Here is a 23,209-nt window from a genome sequence, read left to right on the forward strand (position 1 = left end):
TTAGGATTAGGTCACGAAGTGACGATAAATCAGAGTACATGTGAGTACAGCAGGTACATGTACATGTACTTGTACTTGTACAGCTAAGTACTTGTTACTTAGATCAGGTATAATTACTGTACGGAGTACGGAATAGTTGTACACCAACAAATACTTAAGTACTTGTAATACTTGATGCATGCAAGCGCAGTAGGTCATGTGATGATGATAAGTAAGCGAAGCCACCAATGGCCAGCAAGCGATTTGTTTGCCATGGCGGGCGAGATGTGCAATGACACAAGACAGTGCTTGTACTCCGTGCATTGGGACAAAGTACAAGTATTAGTACTTGTAATATACTTATAGTTGCCCGCAGTAATACTGTACATGCATGCCTGTACTCTAAGTACAAGTCGTGAGTGTACAACTGCAGTACACCCAAGTACGTGAAGGCACTAAGTAAGTATGTGGACCGTGTGCGTAAGTAAGTATATCGCCGCTGAGGGCATTGCAAGCGTATGGACAAGAGCGCACATCGCCTCACAGCTCGGGATTTGCTTCGACGGCCGCCCATGGGAAGGGTTCTTCGGCGCACGATACTTTGCTCCTGGAGCCGCCTCCGAGGCTGAAAGGATTGCCGTCAACTAAGAGAGCGGCAACCGAGGCTGGCTGCTCGGGGCAATGTTTCCCGTACCGCCTGCCCGTACCATCATGGCTCTGCCTGCCAGCGCCAACAGATCTGTGGCCGAGGGTTGCCCCGAACCAGTTCGGCACGTCCTCGTTCCGAGAATCCGTGATCCCCTGGCCCGGCCGTAGATTCGGGGCGGAGATTACTTTCAGCCCTATCGGACAACGGGGACACGTACAATGTTCACGTACGATGTTGACTTACAAATACACGGCCAGGAACAAAGCACGATGGCGTACAGCACTAAGTACTTGTGGACCGGCTGTATGTAGGTAGGTGTAGACGGCGTGGCTGCACGGTTGCGGCTCCGTTGGCGTTGGGTTACAGCCAGGCCAAGCTTCGCCACATAGATACTTGCCAGTAAGTAGTTGATGAGCGGAACATGGACGGAATTTGGGACGACAGAAGCGAAGGCGGGCCGGTCGGACGAGGTCGGCCGCTGGTGGCGAATCGAACGAAGCGTCGCCGTCGGCTGCCGTCGCGTGGGAAACAAGGTCCGAGGTTGTGATGTGGTGTGGTGCGACGCCGTGTGGTTGGTTGGTTCGTTGGGGTTGGGGGGAAACTTGTTTTTCTCTATCCGCGAACTAGGGTGTCGAGAGTATAGAGGAAGTGGCGCCTTTGGGGTGCTTGGCGCCGGTAGCGCGATCCTATCCGAGACGAGCGGTTCGCCGTCTGATATTGATTGATGTGTTTTGTTTGTACGGGAGAACGTTCTAGTGGGCGATGGCTATTGTTTCGACGGCGCGTCTCAAGTATATTCAAGAGCGCACAGGTATTACGTGCAGACGTACCAATCAGTGCGTGTACCCCGTAGGCGTCGGTGGATGCAACACTTGGGCGCGCAAGTGTCGATTGCAGTCGGCGATCAGAAAGAAGGCGGAGAGAGAAAGAAGTCGGGCTGGCGTGGCCGGCCGACCCGATCGGCGACTTCGTTCCACAGTGTGGCGATGCAGAAATTTCGAGAAGGCGGCGAGTCGTCCAGCTAGCCGTGCTCGTACTAGTACGTTTACTGCGCTTTTGGGAGTACATGTACATGCACTGTACTTGCTGAACTACCCAAGTATGGAGCACAAATACAGGTGCAAGTACTGTAATAGTTGCTAGGGATCCGTACTGTGGGCACGTGTGCAGCACGAAGTAAGTGAGTACAGTATCGGCACCCAACACGACAAGGACGAGAACAGGTACTTGGGTCGGTAGGAGAAGGAGGGGTTGAGCGCCACAATGTTGGTAAGTATTCACTGCAGGCAGTTGTTGCTGCAGGCAGTTGCATGCATGCCACTTATCTAGGTGCATTCAATGCAGGTGTGCGGTACATGAACAAGTGCACTTACAAGTACGCCTACTTAAGTACTTACTGTACATGCATGCATGTAAGTACTTGTGCCAGCGACATGCACTCTGTACTATCATTTAGTGTGCATACTCGCTTACATGCAAGTACTGTGCAGTAAGTACTTACTGTAATACAGAGCAAGCACTTACTGTAGTAGTTGGTGTACCCTGCAAGTGCAGTACTACTTGTAATACAAGCAAGTACGAGCAAGGCCAGGCAGCTACCTACCATACAGTAAGTAAGTACAGTAGTTGCACAGCACTCGATCGGTACCGAGTACCTGCAGCCCATCGCCGTAGGTGGCTGGGCCACTGTGGCAAAGCACCCCTAGTACATGACTGGAATGCGCCGTAGCGTGCGGCGGTCTGTGCCGCGCGCGGGGTCGCATTCCGCATCGTCCCATGGCATGGTCCCATGGCCAGTTTCGAACCGTCGAACACTCGGTGTTTGTGATTCTGTGCGCCATGTACGTCAAAACTTGCCTTGGTTGACGCTGCCGATGCTGCCACAGAAGGGAAGGTGGGAGGCCTGCGGTTGGCGGTGAAGGGGTTCATTTGCATGCCAAGCTTTTTCAGTGTCACTTGTCTTGGACGCCATGTGTGTCGAGCTGGCAAGCAGCACGACCTAGTAGTATCACACGAATGAATACCTGCACTGTACAGTCGGTGTAAGTGTACTGGTGCACCTGCGAAAGGTTCACATGCGCACGCGATGTCGTTTCGTTTCGTTTCCTGCCTTCCCGAGCGCTCCAAGGGCACGCCTAGTGCACTACGAGTGCTGCAAGTACTTGCTTACAGGACAGTACAGTACAGAACATGTACCGTGCACTCCAGTATTGCCTAGTGCTGCAAGTACTTTAGTAAGTACATAGGACACTTCCACCTGTTACTTGTACATGGAATAGCCTCACAATCCCAACAGCATGCACTCCAAACTCTGTACTGTAATACTGCACACTAGGTGTACAAGTACACTAATGCCCTACGCGTGCTGTACAAGGATGCCTAGACTTTTGCTTTGTTGGCCGACAGCCTTGACTCGTTGGGGAAACAGGCAATGACGAAATATTTGTACAAGTACGGAGTATTACTTGCTCGTATTACAGAACATACTTGCAAGTAAATTAATACTTACGTACTGCACAATACAGTAGATGCAGAGTAAGTAGTTGTAAGTACTCGGATAGCAAGCGCATGTACCTACCTGTACATGCCAGGGGATAGATACATGTACCTACAGTACAGTACTTACAGTAATTACTTGCAACTACTTACGATAGGTAAACTTCCAGTATCTTTATGCTAGATAGATTACAAAACACACGGACAACTACAACTATAGAGCACTTGGGCTGTACATGTTTGGAGTACTGCACAGTCGTACCGAATGCACAAGCAAGTGCGATTGGTTGTACATGTTAGTGTGCGGAGTGCGTTGTTCTGCACCTGTGCGAGGGCAACTTCAACACTTACAGTACAAGTAAGTGCTGTAGTAATGCAACTTGCTGTCTGCTACGCCGCCAAGATACTGTACTTGGTGTACAGTACTTAGGTGGTGTACTTACATGTACTTGGTTGTTACTGCACGGAGTAGGCGAACCGTATTGCAGGTACTGTACTGTGGAACGTGCCGTACTACTTACGGTTGCTCCGTACCCGCAACCTGCAACCCTTTCCCTCAGAAACAAGCCTGTGGGGTAGGAGCTGAAGAGGGGACGGTGGGGTGGGGGTGGGGGGTGGGAAGGGTACGTTGGGAACCAATTTCCTCGAGTCGGCCGAGGCCCAGTCAGTCGGTCCCGCGCTGCAAAGTGTCTGGAAAGGGAGTCATCGCCGTGCCTGCAATCCAATCAGGACGAGTCGGCGAGGGAAAGCAAGGGAACGTGCACTCTGCTCCATGGGGGGGGATCCCTCTTGCCCCATCCGTGCTTCATACGACGTTGGGTTTTTTCCTTTTCATTTTTTTTTAAGTTGTTTTGTCCTCACGCAGGCCAGCAGCGACATCTACTTGTATTATACTCCGTACTTGCACTTACATTCAATGCACGAGTGCATACTCCGTACTCCGTACTGTACACCGTGTTCATTTTCATTTACTTGTACGCAGCAAGGGACGAGAATGAGCATTTATCAAGTTGCCACTCCGTACAGTACAGTACTCCGTATTTATTCAGTAATAATAAAAGTACTTACTTACATGTACTCCGTACTCCGTACAGTATGGAGTAGTTGATTACTTGCTACGGAGTACAGGTAGTTGTACTATTACTTGTACACCTGCTACAAGCAAAGACGGGGTCCATACCCTACCATGCATGCTATTAAATGATCCTTGGTACATACTTACGAGCAGGTGTAACCTAGTTAGTTGTACACTTGCGTTACGTTATGCGTACGGCAGGTTCGCCGCCACCGACTACAGTACACCTAATACTGGTACTGTACAGTATACTGTAGGCACATGCGCTGCCGTGCGCTAGACACGATCTTGCATGCAAGTACTCCGTACACCAACGAAACAATCCAGGCACGCCCTCTTTTTTTTGTCAGAGGCGCGCGAATCGTCCAAGTGAGGCCTCCCTCGTCCATGGCTTGCTCGCACGCAGTTTGAATTTTCACATGTCTTTCTGCAATTCCGAAGCCGAGAGACATCTGACATCCGAACTAGCGGAGTGAAAGGCAAGCCTCACGGAGCATCTCGCGCGCGTGCGCGCACACGCACACACACGCCTGCCCACACGCGTGAGCAATGGTACGTATTACTGGTAGGTAAGTACATGTACTCGTACGACTGCGTAAGTACGGAGCAAGTACAGTACTGTTTGTGTGTGGCAAAGGCCTCGTAGTGCAGGAAAGGAACATGCAAAATGTGTATACGGCATGTACATGTACACCTGCACCATGTTACAATGTGCCGTACCGGACCGAAAGTGGTAATATTTTTGTCGTTTATCGTCTCAGGGTCGGACTCAGGGTCCCCGGACCACCGACCTTCGTCTTCGGTGCGCGCCAAGACTGCGGGGCCCGAGTCTGGGGTTTGTTCTGTTCGCTCGGCCTATTGCCACCTTGGGTCTGGCGTCAACCCCGGTTAGGCAGGCCCCACCACACGCGCGACGCCGGAGATCAAGGACAGACCCCGGTTGCCAAGGCCCCAAAACAAACCGAGTGGCTCATCCGGTAGCCTGTTTGTTGAGTTGTCCGTCGCCGTCGTGTGCCGGTCGGACGGGCGGATGGATCATGGACGGAGGGTGGGTGGTACGTGGGTATGGGATGGATGGGTCGCATCTAAATTGCCAGCCCAACAACAGGCCTTTTGCTTTCTGCCGTTGCCAGTACCAGTAGTGTTGCTCCGTACCTGTAAGTACTTACTTACTGTACAGTACGGAGTGCTTGTACATGTACTTGCACGTACAGTAAATGTGCAGTGCCCCTGGCTGCTGCGCTAAACTTGCAAGTACTGTAGTGCAAGTACGGAGTACAGTACAACCCTTTGCAAGTACGCCGTGCATGTACTGTAAGTACCTGTACCGCGAGGACTTGAGTAAATGTGCTGGAGTAGGTGCAAGGACTTACAGGTACATGTACGGAGCACGTATGGCTGTCCTTGCAAGGACTACTTACAGTGCTCCGTACAGGTGCTGTATTATCATTGTAGTACGGAAAACGGAGCAAGCACTTACAGTACTGTAAACCTACTGTACAAGTACGACGAACTTGCAGAAACGCAAGTACAGTACATGCAGGCGCACTGTACGTGCTGCCAGATCTCCGTAGTTGTACTGTACATCCCAGGTACCCGAGTACATGTACACGCACGCTACGCCGCCGGAACCTGCACACCACCCCCGACTAGTGCACGCGCAACATCAGTCCAGCCCAGCTCGCCTGCTATCGCAGCTAGCGTTCGCCATCATCGGCGCCTCCTTCGGGGTTCCTTCCCCCCTTGTTCCATTCGTTCCATGAGCCAGATTGTGGCTTGCCCCGGGGTCGCCAGAGAACGGCGGGCCTCTCCTGTCAGACGTTATACCTGCTACCTGCTAAGGCCGGCTAAGGGAGTGCCGTGCACGGAGGTACCCTACACGCACTCCTCGCACCTTGCTCCGACTCGTACTTAAGACTCGCAATGTCCATCGATGCCGACTTCTGTCCATCCCCCCTGTCCTCACCATCCTCCTCCATCTTCCATCTTTCCTTGGCCGTCGTCGTCCTCGATTCCCTTCCGCCCACCTGAGCCGCCCTCCTGATCCGCCCTCTCGCCACCGCCCATCATGTCGGACGAAAAAGAGGTCACGCAAACCATCGAATCCGGCGTTCCCGCCAAGCCGGTCAAGAAGCGCGCCTGCGTCGACCACTGCAAACGCTTCTGGTGGCTTCACCTCATCATCTTCGTCCTCGTCTCCGTCCTCGTCATCTGCCTCATGTGAGTGCCCCGCCCTTCTTCGTCCGCACCGCCCGCGCTGACACGGCCCGACAGCATCTTCGTCGCCGTTCCCAAGATCGCCCAGGCCAAGGTCAACGATGCCGAGCTCGAGATCCAGGGCGTCAACGTGCTCGACACCAAGCCCGACTCGTACCTGATGCAAATCAACTCGACCATCAAGACGGACGGCAAGGTCAAGGCCGACATCGACCCCTTCGTCGGCAACCTCTACCTCGAGGACGTGCCCAACGCGCCTGCCTTTGCCACGCTCGACTTCCCGGCGACCAACGGAGACGAGCACCAGATCGTCAACGTCAGCCAGGTCGTGCGCATCACCGACGAGAAGGCCTTTGAGCAGTTCAACATCGACTTCTTCCAGCGCAAGAACCTCACCATCCGCATCCAGGGCAACACGCAGATCCAGCCCAAGGGTCTGAACAGGAAGTCGAGCGTCGAGTTCAAAAAGGTTCTCACCGTCAACGGCCTCAACCTTCTCAACGGTACCAAGGTCGTCGGTGGCAAGGTCGACTTCATGGCCAAGTCGGGCGAGAACAACTTCCACGGCACCGCCGAGATCCCCAACAACTCTCACTTCACCCTCGACATTGTACGTCGTCCCGCCAAGCCCTCCATCTGCCCTCCCGTGAGCCGAACGCTAACTCGTCGAAAACAGGGCAACGCCACCTTCATCAACTATGCCGACAACCAGGAGCTCGGCAAGCTCACCATCACCAACCTCGTCCTCCGTCCTGGCATCAACAAGGTGGCCGTGGCCGCCGCCATGGACCAGGTGAAGATCGTCCAGATCCTCGCCAAGAAGCCCTACTGCGAGACCGGCATCATCCCCTTCCAGCTGCTCGGTTCCGACGTCCAGAACAACGGGAAGCAGATCCCCTACTTCCTTGCCGCCCTGAGCAGCGCCAACCAGACGGTGCCCATCGATATTGCTGGAATTCTGGGCATCGAGGCTAGCTGCCCGACCACGACCTCGTCTTGATGGACGGTCCGATACATGATTGCATGAAAGAAAAAAATCACTCCCCTAGACCATGCCAACCCTTGGCTTTGCATTGGCTTGGAAAAATGTCTGTTGCCTTTATTTTATTTTATTTTACGGGTATTCCTGCATATCGTTCTTCTGCAGAAGTCTCCCACCATTCTTATCTCCGGTATATGTACGATCGACGGGTGTGGCAAGCGGTGCTGGTGCCTCTGATTCATGATACCTCGATGGACACTTAGTAATATGAAGCTGGTAGATACCAATTTTTTTTTTCACACATTGAAGCCATGCATCCTCGTTTATCACTTGAGCCGCCCTTTCCAATTGTGCCCTTGTACCCTTTCCGGACCAGGCTGGATGTGCGCGCGCAACTGGCAATGCCATGACCATTTCTATCCCGCTCACCGCCCCCCCCCCTCTCCCCCATCACCAGGACAGGCCGAAAGCGAGGCCCAGTTCCAGCCACCTATCCGCCCATGTCCTCTTGTCGACTGATTCTCCGTATGCCACCGGCGACGACGTTGAGTCGCGCCCAAGTACGTTCCCGACAGGGCAGCTCGAGAACTCGGGCTCAGTTCCAGCCACCTTTCCGCTTCTCGCCTCTGCTCGTGGAGTTTCCGCCGTTTCCAGTCCCAGCCGTGGTCGAGGGCACAAACTCGACAGACACTCTCCCTCCGTTGCTCGACTTGGCCGCTTCCCTCTCCTTTGCAAGCTTCTCCCGGCTGATCCGTAGCCTCTCGACGAAAGCGTCGTCGGGAAAGCCGGTGGGATGCCACAAGTCGCGCGACAACGTCGTCTCGTACTGCTGCTCCGCGTCGAGCCCGGCAAACTTTAGGAGCTTGTCCATCAAGCTCGGGTTTCGGAGCGCCGTCGACTGCTCCAGCTTCGAATTGAAGTGGGTGCCCTTCTTCTTGAGCTCGAGGAACTGCTCAAACGTTTGGCTCACCCGCACCGGTGGGGAGCCTGGCGGTGAAGGGGGGATGTCCAGGTCGGGGAGGGAAGGTAGGGTGAGGTCGTGGATGAGCGCGCGATTCGCCGAGTACGGTGACGACGGCGCCGAGCCGGCGTCATCCTCGCTCGCCGTGGGCAGATCCTCCGCAGCGGGCAGAGATGGTCCCAGGGGAACCGTGCTTTGGACGACGGGGCCGATGACGGGAGGTAGATCCTGCGTCGCCGCCATCTCTGCTTTCGACGCCATCTCTGCTTTCGACGCCGTCTCTGGCTTTGCTGACGCCGTCTCCGGCTTTGACGCCGTCTCTAGCCTCGAAGGGTTGGCGCCTGCGGGTACGTTCAGCATGCTTGACTGCGAGACGAGTTCGTCTGTATTTGACTGACGTGCAGGCTTACGAGACTCGGGGTCGATTGCTGCGGCCGCAACATCGGATGAGCTCTGAGATGGCGTCAGTTGGGGCTGTGAATACGGAGGAGGTTCTCGGGTGCATGACATGCCCGTCAAGTCACTGCACGTACTCGCTCTTGTTGCGCCTGTCGCTGCTGGGGCGGTTGATCATTGTCGCTGTCATCGTCGCTGCTCGCATAGGCAACGAGGCCAGACATTGTCAAGTTTGGCGCCGAGGACAACAAGGGCTACGGAGCATGCATCGCCCAGGCCTCGAGGTTCCCCAATAGGCTGGAATATTGGGTGAGGTTGTTCGAATGTACAGTAGAAGGATGTGCAGAGCAGGTGCCCGGTGTATCGTGAGGTTTCGCCAATGACTACTTAGGTGAGTTAGTAATATGAAATTACTCACTGTAAGTACTGTAAGTATGGAGTTCTGCTCTAGGTTGGGTCTGGTCAAGACTAAACCTGCACACTGCTCATGCACACTGCAAGTACAGTGCAAGTACGGAGTACGTTGCACAATGCCTGACTGCGGCGGTAAGTAATACTTGCAGTACTGTACAGCGACGCTGGGAAGTACTTGTACGGGGGTACCCACAACTACAAGTAGTTACGTGTATTACAGCAGGTGTAGGTGTACTTACAAGTACAGAATTACTTGTACGGAGTACTTTGTACTTTGTATTACTGAACGTATTGTTTTGATAGCTGCTAGTACTTACTCCGTACAAGAACAAGTAACGATTAGGACCACTGTGCAAGAATCGTGTCCCATTGGCTGGCTGAAGCTTGGGCCCGTAATAATGCCCCCGTTTTTTCCAAATCCGCTTCCACCTTGGACGAGCTTCTGAGATGGATCTGCATTCTCCTGCTCAACCTCATCACCAGCTACACAACGCACGACTTGCTCTGCTGCTCGAAAACGATTGGCATCTGCCACGCTCCTCGCCAACCTGCCTCACCAGCACTGCTAGCCAGCCCTCTCTATCGCGTTCGAGTCGTTTCCATCACCCCCTTGGCCGCGCCTTGTGGGTAGCTGCCAGCCTGTGCTCGCGCGCCAGGCGCTTCGCACTCGAGAAACATCCAAGCCAAAGCGGGGGAATCCTGGCCAAATTTGTACTGCTCACCAACGTAGCGTCCTTCTGAGCTTGCGAGGCCACCATGGCTCGGCCAAGAAACTCGCGCTCACCAGCACCTGCAGGCAGCCAAGATGGCTCTCGTCGTCACCGCAACGAGGAACCACGGCGCGAGAGAGATCGTCGTGACGATGGTAGGGACTATCGACGTCTTAGCAGATCACGAAGTCCTGTTGTGAGTCGACCCCGCCGATGAAGTCGTTCATCAACGATGCTAACCGTGTGCCTTTCGCCTGAGCAGCCCCGAAATCGTGACCGTGCTGGACGTCACGGCGACCGAGGCCATGAACGAGACATGAAGCGTCGGAGAGAACGCTCCCCGGATCGACGAGCCGATGATCACTACCGCGGCAGTGGTGTCCGTGACGCCCGAGATAAGGACACTGGACGAGATCGAGATCGAGATCGAGACAGAGACAGAGACAGAGACCGGGAGAGAGACAGAGATAGAGATCGAGACCGGGAGAGAGAGAGGGAGCGGGACAGGGACAGGGACCGAGAGAGGGACAGAGACAGAGACAGAGACAGAGACAGAGACAGAGACAGAGACAGAGACAGAGACAGAGACAGAGACAGAGACAGGGACAGGGACAGGGACAGGGACAGGGACAGGGACGGAGAACGACACCGGGACAGAGAGAGGGACAGAGATCACGGCCGAGACCGACGCAGATCGAAAGACCGATACGCAGCGAGACCCCGATCAGCAGATCGTAGGCGCAGCCATAGTCGTGATAGCAGCAGGGCCTACCAAGGTCGCCACGACTCGCGGGATCGGGCTGAGCCCTCAGCACGCAGCAATGCTCGCAAGATGGCTCCCCAAGGCCATGAGGGTGACGGTCATGACAAGGTTTGTCCCTCTGACGCGAACCCACCACCGTTTCTCTCGCTCACCTGTTATCCTAGGCGGACTCACGACACCCGGAGGATGATCGTCGGACGGAAGCCGAAAAGAAGGCCGAGCGTCTTGCCAGGATTGAGGCTTGGAAGAAGAAGAAAGAGGTAAAGGGACAAAAACCGACGGCGGCGGACGTGAGCGAGACCAAAAGTTCCTTGCCCGAGGTCGGCCAGACAGCAAACCCCTTGTCACCAAGCGCGCCCTCTCCTGGCCCTTCCTCTCTTACCACGCCGGCGGCCGTCGATGATTCCGGCAGCGCCTCCCCGGCACTGCCATACACTGGCAAGTTTGATCCCAAGTCCATCGCCAAGAAATCGGCTGCCTCCCGCTCCCACGACACTTCCAAGTCGGTCTTGGGCCAGGTTGAGGTGGAACAGGCAAGGCTTGCTGCGTCAAAGGCAACTCCGCAAACAGCGACAGGTGCGCTTTTTTTTTCCATCCTGCAAGCATGCGTCTTTCAGTCTCGTTAACATGCGTCCGAAAGCAGCGTCCGCTCTTCCGGCAAATCGCGCAAAAGCTAGCGGTTTCGGTTTCGGAAAGGCTCAAGCGGAAGGCAGCAAGCTACCCAACAAGCGGATGCTTGATCTTGACGGTGACGACACGGTGAAGCGAAAGCTCATTAAGCTCCCTGCCCTGCCCGTTGAGACGGACGACACGCCGTACGCTGACGAGGAGGAGGATGATTCTGGCGAAAATATCGCCGAAGACGAGGAAGCAGCCGTCGCCGCAGACCGCGCAGCGCATGAAAGACGGCTGCTGGCCGAAAACCAGGCGGACAAGGACAAGGAAATGGACGAGGTAAAAGACGGGGAAACAGACGGGGAAAAGGAGGGGAGGGGGGAGGGGGGAAGTGAAGAGGAGAATGACGGGGAAGGGGTTGACGGAAAGGGCGATATCAACGTCAATGCGGAGGAGGAGGCCGCCTCGGCCGTTGAGGTCGATACGCAGGATCGCGCAGAGGATCAGGAGATGGAGGATGCGCCCGTCGCCGACGCCGCCAAGGTGGAGGATGCTCAAGCAAACCCCGTGGAGAAAATGGACGTCGATGTGGTGGAGGATGTCGATCCGCTGGATGCTTTCATGGCCGAACTTACGCGGTCCGAAGCCGTCAAGGCAGCCAAGCCGGCTCGCCCCGCGAAGAAGGCTCCGGAACCTGAGACCTATTTCGGCGACGATGACAACATCTTTGACGCCGATGCCAAGTCTGGCGCGGGCGACATCCTTGCCATGGCAAACAAACGCAAGAAGAAGGACATTCCCACGACCGACTACAGCAAACTTCAACTGGAGCCGGTGCGGAAGGACTTTTGGGTCGAGCCGGCCGAGGTGAGTGGGCTCACGGAAGTCGAGGTGGCGGAGCTGCGTCTGGAGCTCGACGACATCAAGGTCAAGGGCAAGGATGTTCCCAAACCGGTGCAGAAGTGGGCTCAGTGCGGCTTGACCCGACAGACGCTGGACGTCATCAGCGACCTGGGATACGAAATGCCCACGGGGATCCAGATGCAGGCCATCCCGACTCTCATGTCCGGCAGGGACGTCATTGGCGTCGCCAAGACCGGTTCCGGCAAGACGATGGCCTTTCTTCTGCCCATGTTCCGTCACATCATGGATCAGCCGTCGATCAAGGATACCGATGGTCCCATCGGCCTCGTCATGACACCGACGCGCGAGCTCGCGACGCAGATCCATAGGGACTGCAAGCCTTTCCTGAAGAGCATGGGCCTTCGCTCCGTCTGCGCCTACGGTGGCGCGCCGATTCGCGACCAGATCGCCGACCTCAAGCGAGGCGCCGAGATCATCGTGTGCACTCCCGGCCGCATCATCGATCTCTTGGCCGCGAACCAGGGGCGAGTGACGAATCTCCGCCGAGTCACGTACGTGGTCCTCGACGAAGCCGATCGCATGTTCGACATGGGCTTCGAGCCGCAGGTGATGAAGATCTTCGCCAACATGCGGCCCGACAAGCAGACGGTCCTCTTCTCCGCAACCATGCCCCGGTTGGTGGACTCGCTGACGAAAAAGGTGCTCAAGAGCCCGGTCGAGATCACGGTGGGCGGGCGAAGCGTCGTCGCCAAGGAGATTGAGCAGATCGTCGAGGTTCGCGAGGAGAGCACCAAGTTCCTGCGCGTGCTCGAGCTGCTGGGCGAGCTCTACGACGGCGACGAGGACGCCCGCACGTTGATCTTCGTCGAGCGTCAGGAGAAGGCCGACAGCCTGCTGAAGGATCTCATGCAGAAGGGATATCCGTGCATGTCCATCCACGGCGGCAAGGATCAGGTGGACCGGGACTCGACGATATCGGACTTCAAAAAGGGCATCTTCCCCATCTTGATCGCCACGTCCGTCGCCGCCCGCGGTTTGGACGTCAAGCAGCTGAAGCTCGTCATCAACCACGATGCGCCGAACCACCTGGAAGACTACGTCCACCGCGCCGGCCGAACCGGCCGGGCCGGCAACACGGGCGTCGCCGTGACCTTTGTCACGCCCCAGCAAGAAAATTGCGCGACGGGCATCGCCAAGGCGCTCGAGCAGAGCGGACAGCCGGTGCCGGAGAAGCTCGAGGAGATGAGGCAGGCGCACCGAGAGAAGGTCAAGTCGGGCAAGGCAAAGGACTCGTCCGGCTTCGGCGGCAAGGGACTGGACCGGCTTGATCAGGAACGCGAGGCGGCCCGGCAGGTGCAGCGCAAGACGCACAGGGCCGAGGGCGAGGAGGAGGAGGAGAAGGAGGAGAAGAAGAACAAGACGGAGGACAAGGATGAGAAGGCACTGGACGCCATCAAGGCTGCCGTCTCGTCCGTTCACGCCCGCGACGGGCCCAAGGCCGACGAGGGCGACGTCAAGGGCGGCCAGCCAAAGAGCGGCGGCGCGCCGGCGGCGGCGGCCGACAGGATCAACAATCCCCTCGACCGGGTCAGCTCGGCCGCCAGCGCCATCAACAGCCGGCTGGGGAAGACGGGCCAGCTGCGGTCCGGCCAGCCGATCGACAACAAGGGCCCCGACGCAGGCGCTTTCCACGCGACGCTCGAGATCAACGACTTCCCGCAAAAGGCACGATGGGCCGTCACGAACCGCACCAACGTGGCCAAGATCCTGGACTCGACCGGGACCTCGATCACGACGAAAGGAAGCTTCTATGCTCCCGGCAAGGAGGTCCCGCCGGGCGCGGACCCCAAGCTGTACATCCTCATCGAGGGCGACACGGAGGTGTCCGTGAGCGGCGCGTTGCAGGAAATGACGCGACTATTGAAGGAGGCAACGATCGCCGCTGCCGACGCCGACAGCCGGGCGCCTGCGAGCGGACGATACACGGTTACGTAGGGCCGGGCCCAGCCAGCACGGTCGGTCGCGTGGCTTGCGAGCGAGGACCCTGGGCAGCGAGGAGGGAGAGGAGGGAGGGAGGTTCGGGCATTGGCTCGGGACCCTGGTACGATTTCATGATGAGGCGTGTGTGCGTTTATCGCTTGTTCGGAGACGGCTGGGCCGATGGGTAGCGGCAGCATCCTCCTGCTCCGCTGCTGCTTGCTGTCCCGTAAGTCCTCTGTGAGACACCGGCCTGTTGTATCCAAAGGACCAACTGGTTCAGAATAATATTAGATGACGTTTCCCGCTGGCCCTTGGCCGTTCATTCATGACGTATCATGGCACCTGTACGGAGTATGCGTCTATTGGCCCGGTACATGGACGAAAAACAGCGATCATGATGCAAGGCGATCGACGACGGCGCTCCCGGGGTGCGGCAAAATGATATCCATCAGCAGGCCAGTCTCGCACGCTCGTCGGCCAAGCAAAGCAGGATGATGAAGAGAAGGGAATCGGAACGAAACAACGGTAGGCCTGGGCCGACATGGTGGTGGCAGGTCGGTTTGCACAATGATATCCACCCTTCTCTAGTCCCAGTTCCGAGCCTTGGCGGCATGGTCGGCATCCCGGGCGCGGCGGTCTGCCTCGCTCGCGTGCTTCAGCATCTCGGCTGTCGACTGCTTCTTCTGCGCCGTGAGTTGGGATTGAAGCTTGCCACCTTTGCTCGCCGCCGTGGCCCTCGCCTGGAGAGCAACGAAGAAGGGTAGGCGTCAGCGATGGAGGGGCGGGATGTGCGTTGGTTGCGGAGGGGGGACGAACCTCGGCCGCCTCGGCCGCCCTCTTCCTCGCGTCGTCTTGGCCACCGGAGCTGCCGGGACTTCCGGGGACGCCGCCCAGCGTCCGCGGGCCGGCTACAGTCTTGGGAACGGACGAGGTGGTCTTGGGCGTGGGTGTGGAGCCGAGGACGCGGCCGGGCGGGGAGCTGTCGCGGTCCTCCTTGCCGCAGATGTTACCCATCGTTTCGCGCGCCGTCTTCGGGGCGCAGAGGGGCGTGGTGAGGGCGGAGGGAGTGCAAGTGGACAGAGGGAGCAGTTCGTCGGTGCGTCGCGGCAGAAAGGAGATGATGCATGCGGGCGGCGAGTGCGAAACAAGGCGTTGATTTTGCCGTGCCGACGTCAAGCGGAAAGCGAGGCGGAGTATAAATTATCCAGCCTCCTGCTGCTGCTGCTGCTGCTGCTGCTGCTGCTGCTGCTGCTCCTCCTCCTCCTCCTCCTCCTCCTCCTGCTCCTCCACCTCCGTTTCTTGGCAGACACAGCGGTCGACGGAGGGCACTCACGTAACTACCTAGTTGGACCCTAGCGAGCTCGGCGATGTCACCTACGCGTACGCGTCCCGTACTGGCAGAACACGAAGTATAGCCCGCGCGGTGGAGGTTGGTATGAGCAAGGATTGCTTGGAGTACGGCAGAGCACATGTTCACACCCGCACCCACACTCGTACTTGTGGACGGAGGTTGTGTGCCGCTGTTTCGCGTCCATCTCTCGCCGGAAAAGGAAGCAAAGTACGGAGTGCTCCGTACAGCATTGTGATTCGGGCCCTCGAACCGATGACGAGGACGAGTGGCGTCTGTCCAGCGCGCGTGCCCTGGTGGCAAAAAATCCTTGCAGCCGGCGACGGGTCCTATGGTGATGCAACAAGGGCACTGCACTGTAAGGGCAAGGAAGCTTGTCAAGCGATCTCCAGAGTATCCGCGCACGTGCGAAGCAAATGGCATCGCCGACCAGCAACGAGCCTGTCGGATCGAGACGGCAGAGGGTAGAGAGAGTCGCGGTGGGAAATGGTTGCCGCCTTCCGTCTTCCGCCTTCCAAACACACGACGTCGCGGCGCCTCTACGAACTTGCCGACCAGATAGGTACGGGAGCGATATAGTGCTGCCGTTTATTAGGGGCACACGCCAAAAATTCCCAGTTGCGCAGAGTGAACAAGTACGGAGACGCAGGCTGATAATAATAATACCTCCCATATATTATTATTTCCAGGCCCAGCGGTGCGGTAATACTCCGCCAGAGCCCAGCTGACCGGCCGCTGTGCCCTATATCCGCTCTGTGGGTGTAATGTTGCAGCACTGACACGAGCACTCCGAGCGGGACGACACCCACACCACCGTGCCCACGACTAGGTGCCGCTGCTGCTGCTGCTGCTTCTGCGCTACCGCTGCCACTACGGCTCCTGTCCCCGCCCCAGCTATTGCTGCCGTAGCTATGGGGCACTGCTAAAGCTATGGGGCACTGCTGAAGCTACGGGGCACTGCTGAAGCTACGGCACCGGCTACTGCTCCAGCTGCGGCTCCTGCTGCGGCTCCTGCTGTGGCTCCTGCTATGGCTCCTGCTTAGACTAACGCTGCTGCTAACGCTGCTGCTAAATACCAACGCTACCATCAACGCTACTGCCAACGCTACTGCCAACGCTACTGCCAACGCTACTTCCAACGCTACTTCCAACGCTACTGCCAACGGTACCATCAACGCTACTGCCAACGCTGCCGCCAACGCGACGGAGTACTTCCAACGCGACGGAGTACTACCAATGCTACTGCCGCTGCTACTGCCAACGCTACGGCCGACGCTACGGCCAAAGGTCAACACTACGACAACCGCTGGGCCAACGCTACTGCCAGCGCTACTGTCAACACTACTGCCACTACGGAGCAAGTACCGTTGCTCCCTGTGCCAGCACATTCATGGAGGTCTCCGTACAGCCACTGTTATTACTACTTGCCTCAACAATGCCGTCGCTACGGCGCATTTGTCGTGAGGCCAACCTCGCCACCACCTTGCTCACCATTTTTCTTCTACCTGACGGATGAGAAAGTGCACGCGTTGGCAGACACATACAGTATTGTTCTCGGCAAAAGCATTAGAACATGGTGGGGTGGTTTTTATTGGTCAACTAGGCCAGCTTTTGTACCTTCTACCGAATTTCCATTAATTCTGCTTTCATGCGTTGTTTCTTGGAACCAACTTTGAGTTTTGATTCAAGTGCTCCGTACAACAGAACTATTTCATTCAAGACACCCTATTAGCAAACACATACAACAGCCATAATTATCATTTCCCATTATATTTAAATTACAAGCACAACATACATACGCTGTGGAAGGACATAAAAATAATGGGTTGATTCCAATAGATGCTTGAGGTGTAATTATTCATGTTTCGTGAGAGCTACATAGACTTGAGCTGTTTTTGCTACCCTATAGCTGCTTTGCCTGTTTCTGAGGGATTTTTGTTAAGCAATATCCAAGCTGAGCTGCTGATGACCCTTGTCGGTAGCTGGCCCACATTGAATATTTACCAAACGGCACTACAGTACGGAGTAATTAAAGTACATGTACTCCGTACTCCATACTTGGAAGTGTATTACAGGCATAAGGAAGTGTGCCTAATGCTCAGGTACGGCTGCTGCTATTACTACTACTTGCCTCCATCAATGCCGATGCCGTAGCGCATGTGTCGTGAGATCAACCTCATCACCACCTGGCCCACCAGGCAGGCCTCGTACTCAACGTACGAGCAAGTATGTAAGTACACGCACGTATTGGCAAACGTACACTTACTTACAGCAAACTCACGTGCACATGCAAGTGTAAGTACTTACTGACTGACTGCACATGGAAAGCGGATGCTATTCCTACTTGCTGTGCCTCTACCAATGCCCTTGCTATGGCGCACGTGTCGTGAGGCCTGCCTCACCAACATGACCATGAACATGCACGCCTTTTTCCCCCTACCGAATGTACGAGCAAGTGCACGTATTGGCAGACAAGCACGATGCAAGTGTGAGTGTACCTACTGCACGTGCACGTGTACGGAAGCGAGTCGTAGTCTGCTCACGCAACACAATGCTTCCTTGGTAGAGGACGAGTACAGCACGCCTAGAATGCGGCCACGGCGACGGTACGAGCGTCGGCAGCGTGCATCATGACGTTTCTACCGTCCGCTGATCTGCACCCAGGTTGTCTGGTAATATCACATGAATCAGCGGGCGGGGTAACAGGTTAAATTACCTGCGAGGTACAATGTACGCTCCGCCAGCAGGTGGCCAGGCTGGCCTGCGTTGTACATGTACAGTCACCCTCCAGCGGCAAGGTAGACGCTTCGTAACTCGAGTAAGTGAGTGCTATATGTACCCGAATTCTATACCTCGGTTACTGGGAATAACCCTAACCGTACTTTCCCGGGTCTGCCATCTCCTTCCCTGATTCCTTCCATTCTGATTCCACGCTGGAGCGGGGCTCGTGATGACGCCCTGTCATTGGCTGCCTCGAGCGGGGCGGGCCCAGAACCTGACAGGCGGCTTTTCCATCGTACCTGCCCCTCCGCCGCTGCGACCACTTTTTCCGAGCAACTGACTCTCGTCCATCAGGGTTCTCATCTAATCCTGCCTGCAGGAAGCAGCCACCCACGGCGCAGCGCACCACAGCGCAGAGCACCACAACACCGCCCAGGCCTGCCATCGTGCGGCACCATCGTGCAGCACCATCACCATCGTGCAGCACCATCTGCGCCGACCGCGATCCAGCTGCGATCCCTTGCCGCCGACCATCATCCTCTTCTTTTCTTGGCCTGTCCCGCTGTCTATATCTCCTCCTCGCTTCCTTCTCTTGCGTCCTGCCATCGCGTCGACGTCATTGTGCATCGCCAACGAGGAAGCATTCGCCTGGCCGTCCCATCACCGCTTGCTGGCCCTCGATCAGACAAAACGTCATCCCGTGTCCGCCGTCTGCCGCCCATCGTCTGCTGCGGTCATCAGCTGGCTGCTTTGCTGCGCCGCGCCACCGCCGTGTCCTGGATTGCCGAACCAACGGTTCTCCCGTCGACGCCCCAAGCACGGCATCTGGTATTCGGCGGCTCCATCGGGATGAATTCCGTCTCCATCACGGCCGCAACTCCCACCCGTTAACTTCACCTTCGACACCCTTCTGTCACCTCGCCAGCATTGCCGAACGCTGCCTCGACGACCTGCATACCGGCCCGAGAAGAGGAGCACGTCTGTCGACTCGAAGACCTCACCTCGGCCTCGGCATGAACGGACCGCACATGGCCTTCGCCGGCCACATGGCTCACCCTGGTGACCCGTCCAGCGATGACATGACGCCCATGCCCCTCGATTTCGGCCTTCTCATGCCCTCGGATCCCAGACTCGCCTCGTTCGAATACGCTCACGGCAGCGCCAATCTGGGTCACCAACACATGCACCGGCCGGTGCTCGGCGACAAGATGCCAATCAGCAACTTGGCACATCATCAGCAGCTGCCGTCGGCCGGTCCCCGTCGCCCGCCTGCGCAGGCCCTTCTAAACGGACGGCACATGGCGGCAAGCACGGTCCACTCGACGCACCCGCCGCCCATGGATCATGGTCAGTCCTACACGTGGGAGAACATCTTCAACGCTTCGGGCATCGGTCACCCCCCATTCAACCCCGCCGCCTTTGCTTTCGGCAAGAATGACGCCGCCTCCGAGTGCGGCTCCGCATGCGAAGGCAGCTGCCCTAGCCAATGTGGCGATGCCGGCCATGGCGTCTGCTGCGACGATGACGACTGCCGAGGCCCCCAGATGTGTCTCGACGATGCCTGCCGCGGCGCCGACCAAGCTTGCACGGATGAAAGCTGCCTCACCGAGACCGTGCAGGGCAGCCAGCCCGAGGCAGGCCCCGCCATGACGGACATTGACAAGGAGGCCGCCGCCGCTCTGGCATCCTTTGGCGAGAACCCCCTGCTTGTCGTCCCCTCCGGCTACCTGCAGGCCTCACCCGTGGCCCCCCCCCCGCCTTCGAGGGACGGGCCCTTCCCGTACGCGAACTTCCCCCCCATCATACCTTGCGGCAGTTTGTCGATGGAATCCATGTTCCCCAACAGCGCCGACGCCTTCCAAAACCAGCAATATCAAATGGCTTTCGAGTACGCCCTTGCCAACCACATCATGCAGTACCACGATCCGTCGCAGGGGCTCGCCCATGCAGGAAACTGCGTCGCCAATGATCCGAGCCAGCTGATATCCAGATGCACCTTGCCCAAGTTCCAACCCAACGACAATGCCGACCCCTATCTTGCCCAGCTTCAAGGAAGGCACGAGTGCGGCTTCCAGGTCCAGAGCCCCGATTCCTTCGCCCACCACATTCTGCAGGAGCATCGGCATGCGCTCGTGGTGCCGCCGTCGCAGAACCCCCGGTTCCCGGACGCAGTCCAGAATCGCCCTCACGCCAACTGTCGCTCGCCTCACCCGCGCGGCCAGCACACCGTCGGACAAGCTCATATCGGCCGTCATCTGGCCCATGGCAAGCCCTTCTCCCCGTCGCCTTCCCCCCTGGCGAGCATGTCCATGGGCTCCTCCTGGTCGACGGCAACCTCTTCATTGGCCACACCATCGCCGCATGCATCGGATACTGGCATTCCAGAGCCTAGCCCTGCGGGGGTGCCTCAGAGCACTCATCGCCCATTGACGCCCCAGGCTTCGCTGGCGGATGACCAGTTCGTCTGCCGCTGGCTGGCGCCAACCGGTGGTATTTGCGGGAGACGATTCGACGGCGACGAAGAGCTCCAGAAACATTGCAAAATCGATCACCTCAAGCAGCTCAAGAAGAGCCGAGGGGGCTTCCGATGCGGCTGGGAGAACTGCGCCCGAGATACTTGCTTCACCCAGCGAAGCAAGGTGGAACGACATATGCAGGTCCACACAGGATGTGAGTACCGCTCCCTCGACCGTCTGCTGCGCCGCTGCTTACCGTCATCCAGTCAAGCCTGTCCAATGCAGCATCTGCGGCGCCGCACTCTCGGCCAAGCAGGCTCTCGACCAGCACATGAGGATCCACACGGGCGAGACGCCCTGGATCTGCAAGTATCCCGGCTGCGGTTGCGCATTCAAGCAGCAGAGCGCCTTGAGTACGTCGAGCCCGCCCCCCGTTTCCATCGCAAGCAGTATCGTTTGATTAACCAGCAGCTCTCCAGCCATGCATGAACGCACCCACTCAGGCGACAAGCCCCTCGAATGCGAGATATGCGGCAAGAGGTTTAGCGAGTCATCCAACCTGTCCAAGCATCGCAGGACGCACAACGTCAAGGGCATGCACGAGTGTCAGCTCTGCGGCAAAGACTTTCACAGGCTCGACCAGCTCCGACGGCACATGGGCTCCAACCATAGGGACCGGCCCGCCGAGGTTGACGCCATCCTCAGCAAGGCCATGAACAGGCTCCCCGGGGCGAGAAAGGTGTCAAAGATGCCTCGGAAAGTTGTCAAGAAGGGGGAGTCCGAATATATCACCGCCAAGACGCTGGAGCTGATGGAAGACGACTTGCCCATCCTTGTCCTTGGCCCAGAGTGAGTCTTGATACGAAGGCGAGCAAAAAGCACACCGCTGGGAGCGCATGGATGTGAACGTCTCACTTGGGATGAGTCACGGCAGCAGGTGGAGTATACATATGCATCATATACATCATGTTCGTAATATACTTAAATAATGGTTGGTTGGGGGGTTTTGGTGGATCGGCGTTGAGGGAAACCGGAGGCCCAAGGAGGATGATTTCGGCGGCATGGGTGGGAAGCGCGCTGATTCTCCGTCGGAAGCGACTCGGCATGACGGCTTTTATACCCGGATATCATGTACATTACGATATTTTTTTTGTCTTTTTCGGCAGCAACAAAATGGCTGGCATGAGATATACCAGTAGTAGATGAGCATAAATAAAAAAAGGCAATCGCATCATGTTAGCAGCCATGTCCACAGTCGATGAATGTCCACTGACTGTCGTGTAAAGATGGATGGAATGCCCATTCCTGTGCGTGGGAACTGAATGAGCTCAGGCAGTGCGAGTTTGGAGAGCGAGAGATTTGATCATGACCTCGTTTTAATTTTTAGAGTGCTGATCTACGGATAGCGGCCGTCATGGACCACCACCCCGCCTCTCGCAGAACGAGGCTCTAGCCGGGAAATAAGTACAAATCAGACGGAGATCCCACGAGCCATGCGATGAAAATCCGAGGCCTTGTGTTCATAGAAAACGCACGCCGCGCCCCAATTCCCATTCCTCCTACCCAGAGAAGTACAGCATCCGCTTAGGCCTGCAAGGAACTTGGTCAGCACCGATGTCGACGGCATGGATTCAGGGTAGGGGCGAAATCTAATTGTACCTTGATGGCATACTTCCGTTGGGGGAAGTGCGTGTTGCGCTTCTTCGTCTTCTCCAGCATGCGAGCCTTGTCCTCGGGTGACAAGCGGCGGCGGATGGCGCGGGTCTGCTTGGGGCGGAGGTCGAGAGGGGCGTACTTCTTGTTCTTGTAGAAGAGACGGAGCTGAGAGCGTTGCTTGGCGTTGATGACGGTCAGGACACGGGCGATGGACTTTCGCAGGTCGTGGCTGTCGATGATCCCCGTCAGCGGTTGCATCTTCCCCCCGGTTCGTCGGGCAGCCGTCATCTGGACTCGAGTGGCCGATGAAGGGCCGTATCGATAGGGAAGGAATGCTCACATCTTGTTGAGTTTGCTGCCCGAAGAAGTGACCTTCTGGATGCGGAGCTGACCGAGCTCAGTCTTGAGCTCAGCGAGCTGCTTCGTCAAGTCCTCCTTGCTCTTGTCCCACAGCTGGACGGCCTTAACTTTGCCCGACGACTAGAAGGACGGAAAGCCAAGTCAGCGATATGCTCTTCCTCCGTACGCAGGCAGACTAGTCTCGTAGCGGCACATGTGCGAGCGGGTTGTTCAACAGCCGTTCGTCGGCCGGCGCTTTTTGACGTATCCGGTGCGTAATTGACGATCGATCTCGAGCGAGGGCGAGTGTGGCCGATTTCGAGCCGGGCCGACGGGTAGGACGAATGCTGGAAGACAGGTGCGCATCGAGGCATGGGGGGAGGGAGTGGACAGTATAGACTCACCATCTTGATGGTCTTCGATGGGGGTGATGTGCGAAGTGTGTCGACGAGTGCGCAAGTGAGACCGTGACCGTCGGTAACGCGATGGATCGTAGTAGGCCTTCAAAGAATTTAGGTGGAGGGTTTGCCGAGACGGTGAAATTTTGCCCTAGGGTTTCGTTGTGTGCGCGCGCTTCTTGATTTTTCC

At 56.9% G+C, this 23,209-nt stretch overlaps 7 protein-coding genes across 7 annotated transcripts; 4 read left to right on the forward strand and 3 right to left on the reverse strand.

Moving 5' to 3' along the window:
• Positions 1-6,267: 6,267 nt before the first annotated feature.
• On the forward strand, positions 6,268-7,416 carry DCS_07565 (uncharacterized protein; the record flags this gene model as incomplete). The annotated part of the gene is made up of 3 exons (XM_040804850.1): positions 6,268-6,419; positions 6,474-7,026; positions 7,093-7,416. 3 exons carry the CDS (start codon positions 6,268-6,270, stop codon positions 7,414-7,416), a joined length of 1,029 nt encoding a protein of 342 aa, XP_040654954.1.
• Positions 7,417-7,993: 577 nt separating this feature from the next.
• DCS_07566 (uncharacterized protein) lies at positions 7,994-8,979 on the reverse strand (the record flags this gene model as incomplete). The annotated part of the gene is made up of 2 exons (XM_040804851.1): positions 7,994-8,812; positions 8,893-8,979. 2 exons carry the CDS (start codon positions 8,977-8,979, stop codon positions 7,994-7,996), a joined length of 906 nt encoding a protein of 301 aa, XP_040654955.1.
• A 995-nt stretch (positions 8,980-9,974) lies between these two features.
• On the forward strand, positions 9,975-10,199 carry DCS_07567 (uncharacterized protein; the record flags this gene model as incomplete). Its single annotated transcript, XM_040804852.1, has 2 exons — positions 9,975-10,075; positions 10,142-10,199. The coding sequence occupies 2 exons, from the start codon at positions 9,975-9,977 to the stop codon at positions 10,197-10,199; spliced, it is 159 nt and encodes a 52-aa protein (XP_040654956.1).
• Positions 10,200-10,235: 36 nt separating this feature from the next.
• DCS_07568 (pre-mRNA-processing ATP-dependent RNA helicase PRP5) lies at positions 10,236-14,116 on the forward strand (the record flags this gene model as incomplete). Its single annotated transcript, XM_040804853.1, has 3 exons — positions 10,236-10,739; positions 10,807-11,218; positions 11,283-14,116. 3 exons carry the CDS (start codon positions 10,236-10,238, stop codon positions 14,114-14,116), a joined length of 3,750 nt encoding a protein of 1,249 aa, XP_040654957.1.
• Positions 14,117-14,685: 569 nt separating this feature from the next.
• Positions 14,686-15,115, reverse strand: DCS_07569 (uncharacterized protein; the record flags this gene model as incomplete). Its single annotated transcript, XM_040804854.1, has 2 exons — positions 14,686-14,841; positions 14,918-15,115. The coding sequence occupies 2 exons, from the start codon at positions 15,113-15,115 to the stop codon at positions 14,686-14,688; spliced, it is 354 nt and encodes a 117-aa protein (XP_040654958.1).
• A 4,068-nt stretch (positions 15,116-19,183) lies between these two features.
• Positions 19,184-21,479, forward strand: DCS_07570 (putative metalloregulatory protein; the record flags this gene model as incomplete). Its single annotated transcript, XM_040804855.1, has 3 exons — positions 19,184-20,840; positions 20,893-21,039; positions 21,106-21,479. 3 exons carry the CDS (start codon positions 19,184-19,186, stop codon positions 21,477-21,479), a joined length of 2,178 nt encoding a protein of 725 aa, XP_040654959.1.
• A 731-nt stretch (positions 21,480-22,210) lies between these two features.
• DCS_07571 (60S ribosomal protein L35) lies at positions 22,211-23,028 on the reverse strand (the record flags this gene model as incomplete). Its single annotated transcript, XM_040804856.1, has 4 exons — positions 22,211-22,216; positions 22,286-22,511; positions 22,623-22,762; positions 23,026-23,028. The coding sequence occupies 4 exons, from the start codon at positions 23,026-23,028 to the stop codon at positions 22,211-22,213; spliced, it is 375 nt and encodes a 124-aa protein (XP_040654960.1).
• Between the last annotated feature and the right edge of the window lie 181 nt (positions 23,029-23,209).

This window comes from Drechmeria coniospora, chromosome 03 (genome assembly GCF_001625195.1).
Source record: "Drechmeria coniospora strain ARSEF 6962 chromosome 03, whole genome shotgun sequence".
Lineage (NCBI taxonomy): Eukaryota > Fungi > Ascomycota > Sordariomycetes > Hypocreales > Ophiocordycipitaceae > Drechmeria > Drechmeria coniospora.